This window comes from Oncorhynchus clarkii, chromosome 12 (assembly GCF_045791955.1).
Source record: "Oncorhynchus clarkii lewisi isolate Uvic-CL-2024 chromosome 12, UVic_Ocla_1.0, whole genome shotgun sequence".
Classification (NCBI taxonomy): domain Eukaryota; kingdom Metazoa; phylum Chordata; class Actinopteri; order Salmoniformes; family Salmonidae; genus Oncorhynchus; species Oncorhynchus clarkii.
Genome location: NC_092158.1, coordinates 73,838,953 through 73,852,256, shown reverse-complemented (window position 1 = coordinate 73,852,256; position 13,304 = coordinate 73,838,953). Strand labels below are relative to the sequence as shown.

The 13,304-nt window shown below is 38.7% G+C and overlaps 1 protein-coding gene across 4 annotated transcripts; it reads right to left on the bottom strand.

The window, feature by feature from the left end:
• Positions 1-807: 807 nt before the first annotated feature.
• Positions 808-12,987, bottom strand: LOC139421233 (putative E3 ubiquitin-protein ligase UNKL). 4 transcript variants are annotated; one of them, XM_071171918.1, is made up of 16 exons: positions 12,898-12,987; positions 11,865-12,074; positions 8,696-8,872; positions 7,484-7,650; positions 6,698-6,833; positions 6,486-6,603; positions 6,271-6,355; positions 6,017-6,177; positions 5,373-5,561; positions 4,773-4,826; positions 3,949-4,126; positions 3,753-3,842; positions 3,423-3,656; positions 3,069-3,262; positions 2,694-2,951; positions 808-2,502 (listed from the first exon to the last, which is right to left on the bottom strand). In XM_071171918.1, exons 1-16 carry the CDS (start codon positions 12,960-12,962, stop codon positions 2,347-2,349), a joined length of 2,472 nt encoding a protein of 823 aa, XP_071028019.1. In that variant the 5' UTR covers positions 12,963-12,987; the 3' UTR covers positions 808-2,346. The 4 variants fall into 4 exon arrangements, with proteins under 4 accessions (XP_071028019.1, XP_071028020.1, XP_071028022.1 ...); XM_071171919.1 differs by having other exon boundaries at positions 7,484-7,617; XM_071171921.1 differs by lacking the exon at positions 5,373-5,561.
• Positions 12,988-13,304: the final 317 nt, after the last annotated feature.

Sequence of the window (13,304 nt, the reverse complement as noted above, 5' to 3'; positions counted from 1 at the left end):
AACACACAGCCAGGGCAACTAAGGAGTGGCCCCGTAAGAAGCATCTCAAGGTCCTGGAGTGGCCTAGCCAGTCTCCAGACCTGAACTCAATAGAAAATCTTTGGAGGGAGCTGAAAGTCCGTATTGCCTAGTGACAGCCCCGAAACCCGAAGGATCTGGAGAAGGTCTGTATGGAGAAGTGGGCCAAAATCCCTGCTGCAGTGTGTGCAAACCTGGTCAAGAACTACAGGAAACGTGTGATCTCTGTAATTGCAAACAAGTTTCTGTACCAAATAATAAGTTCTGCTTTTCTGATGTATCAAATACTTGTCATGCAATAAAATGCTAATTAATTACTTAAAAATCATACAATGTGATTTTCTGTATTTTTGTTTTAGATTCTGTCTCTCACAGTTGAAGTGTACCTATGATAAAAATTACAGACCTCTACATGCTTTGTAAGTGGGAAAACCAGCAAAATCGGCAGTATATCAAATACTTGTTCTCCCCACTGTGTGTGTGTGTGTGTGTATGTAAGTAAAATGTATTACTGCTTGAATGTATTGTGTGAGAAATTAGGCTGATGTCTGAACTGTGTATGCACAATAACATTCAAGAATCTAAATGCATTACAACTATATGTATACACCTTTCTCTCAGCAGCAACAAAGCTTGCAAAAGTGAAGTGATCGACTCTACAGTATGCTAGACTGACAATACAAATATATCTGGCAGTGATCTAGATTTGGAGCTGGTTAACGTATGACGATTATAAGACATGCAATAAAATTGTTTCACCTGCCATTTTAACTTGATAAACATGAGGGATCACAATACCTTTTTTATTTGAGGAGAAACAAGTTTTGTTTTTCTCTGAATTACCATCCATGTAAATGTAAACAATTGTATTTCTCAATTTTTCAAACTAAGTTACAAATCGTGTACCTGGGAATATATAAGGTTCTTTCTACTGAACATACTAATTGCTGCAAATATTAAAAGGACCAAGATATAGAGTGAGGGAAAATACATTTTGAACACAGTAGAAGGTCATTTCAATTAGATTAACCTAGCTAAGCACATTACACTGTCATATTTGAAAACACAACTTACAGGTTCAACACCAATGATGCATCTTACAACAAACACCAGTCTAAAATGTATAGCGGAGCCTGTTTTTATCTGGTTTACAAACTAGACCAGAGTTGTTTCCTTGCTTGCATACTCCCAAACACAATCAAAAATGGTCATTTGAAATTATACTGAAGCCGCATCAAAAAGCACCATTGCCTGTGTAGACAAGGAAAATATATTGTTTTATGTTTTGTATGCGTGAAGTCAGGACACAGGCACTGACAAGATGTATATCTTCATACAACTATAATCTGAGGAAATACTTTGACATAGGATTGGGCAATACACATGATGCAAAGTAACAAAATTAAGTAGATATGTGCAGAGGCTTTGACTACCTGTGTCTGCTTTTACAACAATCCTCTAAGAATCGATGGTCATGGTTATCATCTAAGGCAAGGCACTTGAGACTAGAGTAGAAGCCAAGTATCAGATATGTTCTAGACATGTTTGAGAGCTAGTAGGAATCCTATCAAATTCACCATGTCAGACTTATGTACATCAAGACATGCTCCTCTAACAACTACATAATGAACAATTCAGTAATCACTAAAAGACACAGTAATTGATTTCCTAACTGCTTTAGCATAAATGTGCCTTACTGATATTACAGCTGCTGGTTATGCCTAAAATGCATTCAAAAGTGTGTACTTTTTTGATGGAAAGGTATAAATTAAAGAATGAAAAGTAGAAACTATTGTTTAGCACTTTTCTATGAAAACTAACAAGATATATAGAACTATACCATGATTTAACAATAGGAAACATGAAATATTATAGTATGTTTCACAGTACACACAAAAGCTCGATACATTAGCATATTAAGAAAAAAAATATATAAATCTAACAAAAACAGCTCAAAGCGAATTTCTAAAATACCCTTTAACAAATTCCCAGGTCAACAAAGTGCTTTAAGAGAAATCAATCTTCACAAAGATGGTTGCAATACTACTAATAATGTTTGACTGATGTGTTTCAGTGATAAAGTCAAATTAGGCCCACTTGATGGATGCCCAAACTTTTTGGAAAATGTAAGTGATCCTTTACAATACAAAATAACATATTACATTTAAGTACTTGATTTATCAAACACTATTTATGTAGTTCAAATTAAACTATTAATTGAATTACTATATGAAATAGTGAAACAAAATGCTATTTATAAAATGTAAGCATGTATTAGTAGTTCTTCAAAGGGCAAATTCCTTAAGTAGTACCTTGAATAATTGTACATCACCACTTCAATATTTTTGTCTTACAGTATGGACATTCTGATTTACTAGGTGCACAGTTCTTACAAAGTACATAATGTTGGCAAGGCTGCAGGACTATGCAACGATCATGCGTTTGGCAAACTATACATTTCTTTGACTGAAGCTGATATAATACCTGTGTTGGGAAGAGAAGAGGTTGTATCAGAAACTACTCGCAACATAACTCAATACAATGATTCCTAGCAAGATCTTTAAAAAATAATATATATATAGATATTTTTTAATGCTTCACTAGGCTAAAGTCTGCCATAATGTATATCCTGATCACTATAAATAAGAATGTGCTTAGTATCTGGCCCGTCTTACCCCGTCTATAAGGTCTAGATCAGTGCGCAGCTGGCTCTGGATGGAGTGGAGCTTTGGTAGAGGGAGCTGGTCCAGGTCTCCATAGCTTCTAAGCAGGGGTGTGCCAGGGGAGCGACACAGCACGTCAAAGTCCCCCTGGAGCTCCTTCAGCTTGCGCTCCGTGTCCTCTCGCGTCTGCTCTGCCAGCTGCCGCTCCGCCTCGGCTGACTTTGCTTGTTCTTTTGCATCATGGGAGTCTTTCTGCCAGGCCTCACATGCCTGGAACAGACAGACATGTCAAATATATAATTGGTTTAACAAGGGTCGGGATGTATCGCTTACGGAGACAGTGCCTTTAGTTCATGTCATAGTTCTTGCATGGGACTAGTGACTGACCTGCTTGACCTGGTGCCACGCGTCTTCCCATTGCTTGATCTTCCTCTTGGCCTCGTCCAGCTCCCTGAAGAGCCGGTTCAGATCAGCGCTGCTGCTCACAGTGGTGGAGCCCAGGCTGCTGAACACTGGTGATGGGCTGGGAGAGAAGTTGCCACTCACAAAGTCCCATATGCTGCTAGCTCCCCCATTCAAACCTATAAGGTGGGATCAGGACAATTGTTTCATGTCAAAGCACAAAAACAAAAAAAAGTGTTGCATTTATAAAATTGTTGACGATGCCTCATAAGTAAAAGAATAATGCTTTCTCTTGCATGTTTGTCAAGATTGCTAGTAAATATTATATTGTTAACTTACCCAGAGAGTTCTGAGAGGAGGTAGGTGTTCCCAGAAGGCCATGCTCAGGTTTGGTTAGCAGGCCCTGAGGTTGTGTCTGCTGTGGAGCCATTCCTGACAACAGGCACTGGGACAGGGACTGGGAGAGTGAGCTCAGAGGGGAGGCAGAGAGCGATGAGTTGGAATTCAATGAAGAAGACCGTGCAAGGGAGCCAGGAATGTTGACCGGAGCGGATCCTCCCAACATCCTTTGACCTAGAGGGCAACGGGAAGCATAAATCAACTTCGCAATTTAAAAATGCAGAACACACAAGTCAATTGTGTTCAATGTTTCAAAAAAGATTTGCTTACTTAAACCAAGACTGTTGTTTTCTTGCTCCTCAAACTCTTTATCAAGAGAGGCAACATTGATGTCACAAAAATTCAGGTCAAGTGCAGAACCTGAAAGAAAAGGCAAGTAGCTTTTTTTATTAGGAAAATAAGTATTCCTTGTATAAAGAGGTACATTCACCCCTCAAACAAGTTTGTACAATACAAGTACACTTACCTATAACTGACTCCACAGTATTGCTCCCAGGATAGAATGGGGTTGCTTTTGCATTCATTGTTGATAAGGTGGTGGGTGAGGAACTATCTGATCCAATACTAGAGGCCAGGCTAGATTCTATACTGGAGGTTATGCTGGATGTCAGAGGGTTCATCCCAGAGAATACACTATTGTGTGTCTGTAAAAGAGGTGTAAATAGCAAGGCTGTTTCATTAATAGTGTCATTTTGAGCAATACTTAGCTTTACTACATTGGTGCTCGGTTAAGAAGACAAGCCACAGATACCGTGCCTGGTCATATGCTTTAGATGGGAGATCATGAATAGGCCTTTTTATCAAGTCGATTGGACGGATCCCAATGACTTTGAAATTATAACAGCAAAACCCCTTTGCCTCCACAGGAATACCTTTAAATAGAAAATGTTCTACATATCACTAACAGTGTTTCCCCTATGTTTATTTTCAGCATAGGTGGCAAAATTGCAGTTTTAAATCTAAGTTTCTGCAATTCTACACATTTTGCCATGGCTTATGCTATCAGTGACTCAAACATGAACATATCAATGGGGGTCCCATGCCATTTTTGGAATTTTATACTCTCCCTGACTGTATAGTTTTTATTTTTGGTCTTATTTAAAAAATATATATAGCTCCATTATCTTTCTATATGCTTTATATCTGGTTTTGTCATTTAAGTTTACACTTAAAATGAAAATGATTCTCCATAAATCATATTTTTTGGACTGGCAATAAATTAATATAGGGGAAACACGGTCACTAGCCTCTAGAAATACAAAGGCAACAACAAATGCTTAAGTTATTCACCTGCTTGTCTAGGTCCATCATCTTTTGATCGATATGTCCCTTATAGTTCTTTATCTGAAAACAGACAGCACATTCACATGACCCAACACTTAAACCCAGCAATTGGCTGGGTCTTAGAAAGCCAACACCTTTCTTAAAAGTGAAGAAAATTCAGTTAATAAATCAGTTATCTGCAGCCCTATCAAAAGAGAGAACATTTCTAATGTCATCACCACAACCCATTAAGACAGTCTAAAACTAAATAAGCAGACATTTGTTTTATAACTAATATATAACATGAATACAAGTCACATATCCAAACAATGTCTAATCTAGGTTCATAAAATGTTAAGCACAACACGGAATTTGACCTGGAATGGGTAAACTATTATTTATTTTTGCCTTGGTTGTTAATTTCAGTATTCACTAAGTCATCACAAATTTATAGAAAATGACAACATAAAAAAAGTGACTGACAAATAATTGAATATAGAAATACATCAAAAGAATGGAAACTATGACCAAAGTGTGTATAGCAGTGGGTCAGGCCCTACACTAAGCTGAGTACAGGGGTCTTCCCATAAGAACGGGGAAAGAGAGAGAGCAGTCTTATTGTAGTACCTGATCCTCGCGTTCAAAGCCCGGCGCTTTGGGATAGTTAGACGTCAGAGATGACACACTTGACGCGGTGGACTCTGAACATAAGCTACCATTAGTTAAGCATTTGGACCTGCCGATGGGTCCGATTGGGGACAATGAACTGTTGCTTCCTGAGCTTGGCGTTACAGTCGGACTATTAGAATATGAAACCTGAGGGAGAGAAGTACATATGATCTTAATAGGGTTTTAGAGCCAGCCAAACAAGCCCAGCTTTCTTAACGAGGCCAGAGAGCAGATGATAACTGAAGATGTTTAGATGGAATATTGGCTTCAGAGAGAGAAAATTTCACTGAATTGTTAAAGTTTGGTTTCTGTTGAATCCTATATTAATTTGAATTACGCTGTATATTTCTGGGTGCACTAGTACTACCAGAAACAAAATGATGTTACAGACTAGTGAATTACAAGGCAAGTACAGAAAACAGAAGAACGGAAACATAAAATGACAAGAATATACAAAACAAAGGTGTAACAAATAAGGAAAGTTAACAGCTTAAATGTATTTTCAGGGTCTAATCTATAGACGGCATGTTTTTCATTCAAACCGAGATGCCTTTGTAAAAGACAGTGGAGAGAAGAGAGGGAGTAGTAATCAGATCACATACATTCCCCACTTGGCCGTTGTTGATGCTGCTGATGGAGTGTGCACTGCTGCCCCACTCGCTGACCGGACACTCTGAATACTGCTGAGAGCCCAGCTTGGCCTGGGAGCCCGACTGCATCGCTGTTAGCAACGAGTTCATGGTCTCTTCCGTGGAGGGAATTCCTGAAAAAATACACAATCACAGACAGGAGGTTAAGTTTGAGAAGTTGCCAACAAGCAAGACAGCGTTGACTTATTTTGAGGAGCTTCACTTACTTTCTACATGCGCAAACGCACAGAACGGCCCTCTAGGACAATAACCAGTTTGCCTCATGTCATTGCATTTGGTGGATTTGTAGATCTGAAGTGAGAAAGACAGGTTCTCTGCTCATAAATGTGTGGCATTTTCCCAAAACAAGGTTTGACAGATTCCCCATCGCAAGAGACAAAATGTGCTAAGCATTTATAAAAGTGTCAAATGTCCCACTTACCTCTGGGTGGAACTGCTGTTCAGTGCGTGAGTGACAGTATTGACAGCTGTCTCCACTGTCACACTTCGATGGCTCGCCCCACTCATCCCCATGTTTCACATTGGGACACGGAGTTGACCTGACACATAATTCAAGGGGTTAACTACATATTACAGAATTATTACACAGTTGTCAAAGGCATTCTCTTTGTTGTTACAGTCCTAATCTCCTACCTGTATTTGAACTTGCGTGGATTTCGTCTTCTGTCTCTACTATTGTGGTAGTGAGGGCAGGCATAGCCCTGTCTGCATAGTCGTGGAGGCTTGGTGCACTGCTCTGTTTTGTAGTTCGCTAAAACAAAATTGGTGTCTGGAAGGAAAGCACACAATGAGTATGTTGCATGTAAACAATAAACGATTATTGTGGATAGTCAGATTAATATAATCTCTTGATTTAAAACATTTACATGCTTTTCAAGAACAAGTTCCCTAATAATCCTGTTTACATGGACATTTGAAATCAGGCTACCTGACGGGACTTTGATGAATGCAGAAAAAAAAAGATTTAAAAAAAATATCAAAATAAATGCTCTACCAGCGAAAACATTTCGATTCTTAGTCCAGGCAAAGTTTGTATGTGAAAACTATATTTAATATGCATACTCAAAAGGAGGAAGCTTGTACACACCTCTGAACTCTGATTAAAGCATTTACATGTCCTAATAATGAGAACGAGTGCACCGAAATCCAGGTGTTTTAATCGGCGTATGCTTACTACCATTATGATCTTACACCAATTAAGATCAGCAGAGTAAGGTGTTAATATGACTAATGCCATACTCTGCCATAATCAGTTTAATATTGATTTATTCATGTGCATATAAACATACTCAGTGTAAGACATTCTGTTATTGACCTAATGCCAAAATATAACACAACAGGTCAAGGAAATCCAATCAATAGAAAAATAATGTGGCACTGGGTGACACCGCCACCAGAATCAATGGGTCTGCTGCTCACCTTGCCACCGGGGGTCCTCTGTAAGAGTCTTCTCTATCATGGCTTGGCTGGCCAATACGCCAGGCTGTAGATCAGGGATACCCTCTCCAGATCCCAACTGGCCATTCTGGAGGGCTTCCTGTGCCTGGATCTCTCTGTGCACATGAAGAAGATCAGTGAGAGAGCTACTACACAAAACAAACAAAAAAAAGAAAGAGACAAATGTAGAATATTCAGGCAATGCCTTGCTCTTAGACTTGTTCTGCTCAACAGTTGCTAGGCAACGCTTGAGCGTACCTCTGATACCACATTTACTGTTGTTTTTGTTGAATTATTTCAAGCTCCCACTCCTTAATCAAAATCAAATCAAATTTATTTATATAGCCCTTCGTACATCAGCTGATATCTCAAAGTGCTGTACAGAAACCCAGCCTAAAACCCCAAACAGCAAGCAATGCAGGTGTAGAAGCACGGTGATGTCATTCATGGGACGTTGGACAGGGTATTGCTATTTTCCAGTGACGGGTATTTAAAATGTGAACACATGATTCATAGTAAAATAGCAAATGTATGTTATTGTTACGGTTAAGTCCATTGCTTGCATTATACAGATTGGCCTACTTTTTGTATCCATCTAAGATGTGGGGGGATATTACTTCAAATATACCACTGAATCTTTCATCCCTTTAAAGAAATAACAATAACACTTTAATTTAACACTTTAATTGTTTGCACAGTAAATGGTACTCAACAAAACCAACATCAACCCTGGCAATAAGTACACTATGACTGATGTCTATGAAGATAAAATTGTAGTTTCATCTGCTCTTAGCGCAGCCAATTTGAGAGGCATCAGGGAGACTAATTGAGCTAAGAAAATAGATGAACACGCTTCATTCTCCCACTGCCATGTATGGGCATGTACTGGAGTGGATACAGACTTATCACTTCAGCGGAGACAGCTAGACGTACCATGTTGAATCAAAGTAACACTAACAATGGTAGAGAAGGGGTTGACAGCTTCAAAAATATAGTCTACGGGTAAATTTAAGAATTTCATTAAAACTATGATGTACGAATGGAATCAGTTGGTACATTTTGTCAGTGCATGGTCAGACCTTGCATGATTTATCGTTGTGTACTCAGCTAACTGGCTTAACAAGCCTATTCACATGTTTGTTGATGGTATGACACTGTGAGAACAGAGTGGTTACTAAAGGCATGATAGATCACCTGATATCATAGACAGGGGGGCGGAGATCATGTGGGCCATGGGCAAAGGCGCAGTGTAGGCCGTTCTTCACGCAGTGCCCGCGGGCATCAGTTTCATGGATACAGGTACCAGTCTTGTAATAACGAAGATGGTACTTGCGCTCTGTGTCACCAGTGGTCCGGTGCAAGTAAGGACAGCTAGACAGGAAAGGAAGCGATGATTAGACAAATGCAGACTTCCTCATTAAAATTATCAGGATTTGATGTGACAGAGATACAATCTGCATAAAATCGGTCTCTATCCTATGTTTCTAGAATTCTATGCTGTGCTTTTCCTAAGAAGTCATTCCACAGATTTTAATTGAAAGGAAACAGACCGAGGCTAAAGGAATGAGTTACAGAGCATAATGAGATATCGGTCTTCCTCCCTGTATTAGTGGCAACCGTTCTTCTTGGTGCTTAATATGCACATCAGACAAACAAAAATGTAGCCAATGCCCACAGTGGGAGTCAGAGGAATGCAACGCCTTTTATAGATACAGCGCTCTCACAGGCTTTGATGTATGGTGAGGAATTGAACAGAAATAATACATCGCTATGAATGTGCTCAAATTCACATTGACAACAAATAATTTCCTCAAAAACAGCAAAAAGCTTTACTCCTTAGCAGTAACCATGGCAACGGATGTGATGTCACGAGAAGAGAGCAACCACTGGTAGAATGAGGAACAGAGAGTGCAAGTGCTCGCTCTCAGGCAGAGTTTAAATATTGTATAGAACTTTCAATATAACAGCAGGTTGAATTGAGGAACATCGTTTACTTTCTGCTGTGAAATTCCAAATACACTGATATAGGAAACTGGAACTCAACCTCTCAATGATAAACCACTATAAAGTATTCAGTATGCTACACATTTGCCACAAATACTTTCAACATCACAGCTAGTCTCTACCTCTAGATATCATTAAACTGTGGATCTGATCAACACACTTTAACCAGACCGGTGCCATTGATGATTGTCATTGAACTAGTGAGTGAGACGTCTTGAGTTACTCAATTTCTTTATGGTGCTCTGACACAAATAGGCCCAAATTATAGAAGTGGCTTGAGTATCATGTTTCAGAGCTGTTCTTCTTAATGTTGAACAGCATCTTTCTCAAGATATAATCTAGAACATCAATCCTGTCTTATTAAATAGGCTAGGTTGTTAGCTGTATAGCTTGCTTCCTTTCAGTGAACCTTTAATTCTGTTAATTTTGTAGGGAGACTTGTAAAATCCATAACCAACACATTGGGTGGCCGGTAGCCTAGTGGTTAGAGCATTGGACTAGTAAGTGAAAGGTTGCAAGAACGAATCCCTGAGCTGACAAGGTAAAAATCTGTCGTTCTGACCCTGAACAAGGCAGTTAACCCACTGTTCCTAGGCCGTCATTGAAAATTAGAATTTGACTTGCCTAGTTAAATAAAAGATCAAAGAAAAATATTAACATTAACATTTCCATTTTAACTGATAGAGCTGTCAGTAAGTATACTAACAAGTACATCTGCTCCAGTAGGCCAAGCATAAGCATTTTGTAATATTACTCAGGACAGGTTAGTAGGGCTGGGAAATGCCGGGGACTTCACAATTCTATTTCAATACTTAAGTGCTGATACAATAAGGATTGCGATTGGCTCCCTATTGAAAAAGAAGATAGCTTGTTCTCTATGAAGGAAAAATACTGGAGATTTGGTGTAGGTACCAGCAACTATAGCATAAATAATATTGTGAATAAGATATATCGTCAAAAATAATATCCTGATATGTAAGTTCCCCCTTCACTACAGGGTAGCATTCTTTTTTGTGTGTTTTTTTCTACAATAACCCTGTGACTTTGTTACACCTGGTAACTGAATACTGTAGCTTTTATTTTAGTTAGATGCAGATGAACTGCTAATTTATTAATTTAATTCATCCTTCCTTTGGTGTCTATCCGCACCACCACAAGCCTTCTCATATGTAATCTCAAGTGACAAACTGTATCCGCCCAACCTGACACGCTATATCATGTCAAATATTTTAGGCTATTACCATTTGTTTATGCTATCATGTAGGCTCATAAGGCCTATTATTTGTTACTTTCATTTTCAGTAGATTGATGTCACACCAGTAGTGAAAACTACAGTTCTAAGAATGAGCTGCATACCCCAAACATTCAAAATATGTTCCTCTGATTTTGTTTTAAAAAATAAAGTGAAATTAGCTGATGCTTTGAGGGTTGGGCCTGAAAATGCTGCAGTAGCCATTAAATAATAGAGCAAGAATATATAAAGACTTACATACTCCATTTCTACCCCTCAGTATATCTCTATTAATTACCATAAAAGAGTAGTTATGTTTAGGCTGAGCAGATACTTGAATTGTACTTGCATGAAACCACACGGAAAAGTATCAATTCATGCTTCTTAGGATTCAATGAACATAATGATAAAGTGCAAGTGGTAAAAACCAGACAAATCAATGTATAAGTACTTTTAACAACATTTAAGGATACAAATACAAAGCAGAAACTCATTCAAAGCGATCTCATTTTCAACGGACTCATGAACAATAAACATTGCTTGTTCAACCAATGGGAGAAGGCTATGTGCAAAGGCGGTTCAATCATGAGCAAGAAAACAGGGGGTGTGTTCATCGTTTCCTCGCAAACTGGAGGAAGAAGCTCAACCCCACTCTACAACTCAAAACAGACGTGTCCAGCGAGAATTACAAAAAAACATCCATGAAATGACAATGAATGTGGTTGAATCATTCAATTGGTTCCGCATTATTGAGAACGTCTGTCGTCCCACTTCGGGGCCATAGGAGGCCATGCGGATCGACATTAGCTCGAACAATAGACAAGTCAACAACACCATGTGCAAGCTAGGTAATCACCAAGCTCGTAGTGCGAGCTGAATTCTGTGCAACGAGGATCATTCACTTCAGGAATTCGCATGAATCTGACTTCCTACTGAAACAATGCTAATATTTTATGGATGCTGCAACACCGTTATAAGTGCTCACTAAACTGGCAACCTGCACAAATTGAGTTAATTCTCAACCGGAATGAACAACAGCCACAACATTGATAAGCATGATACAGTAACAACAATCTAACCAGACAATAATAATTCACAGAATAAAAAAAATTGAAGCTTCACACTTACTCCTCTCCATCTGGGCAAATGCCCGTAGTCTCGTCATATTTTGTGCAATAAACGTCAGGGCTGTAGTTAAAAGTTCCATCTCTTCTTCTAATCGGTCGTCGTCGCCTCTGGTTGAGGAAATGCCAATGAAAACATGTAAAGGGTCTATGTTGTGTGCACTTGTGCTGCAAGAAGAGGGGGCACTGTTCGGTCCTAAACTCCTTCAAATATCTGCAAAATGGAAAGACAAAGGCGTTGTTAATGAATGACACCACCTGACATCGTGTAAAAAAGTATCAGTCCAAAGCTCAAGGGGAATATCACATCTAACTTTGATATAATTATTACAGCTTCGCTATTTGAAATTTAAAGAAAAACATATCTATGCTAAAGGTAAGGAGATAAACGTTTACACCATCTACAACGAATATTTGATTGACACTAGCTAGCGATGTAGCTGCATTTTACAATCACTCGAACTGATAAAACTACTTGGTAGTGATAGCTAGTAGCTATCTACCTTGACCATTCACATACAATCCACGCAAGATTTTCGACGTTGCCTTCTATCAAACAACCAGAACGTACGTCAAAACATATGCGTAGACAGACAGCAAATAAGGCCGAGGTGGAAAGAGGAAAAGGATAACACTGCTGGCTGGCAAACCATTCAACTTCGCTAACGTTACCCAGTCCACGCTAGCACGCTGACTGGCTAGCTAACGTTAACCACCAACCAAGTTCCTGCGAATTCCGCTTTTTAATGTTACGCCTCTTTTTTATGTGGAACATTTTCACGGTCACACAATACAATTATACACACGTATTTGTTAAAATTCAGTTACTGTATCAATTTGAATATGTATATAGTAAGTTAGCGCTAGGCTAACTGCGTGCATTGGGAAGAATTTACAAAAGGAAAAGCACCATGTTTTACTGCACTACGAGTGAAGAAATATCAAGCAGTCCAACTATAAAACAATATTCTGTACATAAAAGAAGCACGATATTTTAAGGAATACGTCTTTGTCCATTTAACGTTTGCTTTACTTACGTATAGTGGGTTGGTTTCTCGGTTTGAGGAGAAGCGTTCGCCGCCGTTTTCGAAACCGACGGCATTTTCAGTCAAAACAATGAAACGCGCCTGCGCGAACTGTTCCGTTTCGTTCCATTTACGTACGGAGTGAGATTTGTTTCTTTATTCTGTAAATGTGTCTACCACGATCCGTGCGTATATTCAACATAACTCACAAATAAAACTTTGATGTGTGAATATATTAAAATAAAACTATAGTCCAGAAATATGTATATACATTTCACAAATTAAACCATAATCTGTGAAACTATAAATATTTCACAAATATTAACCATAAATCAAGAAATAAATATGATCTGTAAATATATTCAACATAGCTCACAAATAAAACTACAATTTGAACAAAATGTACAAAGATTTGTGCG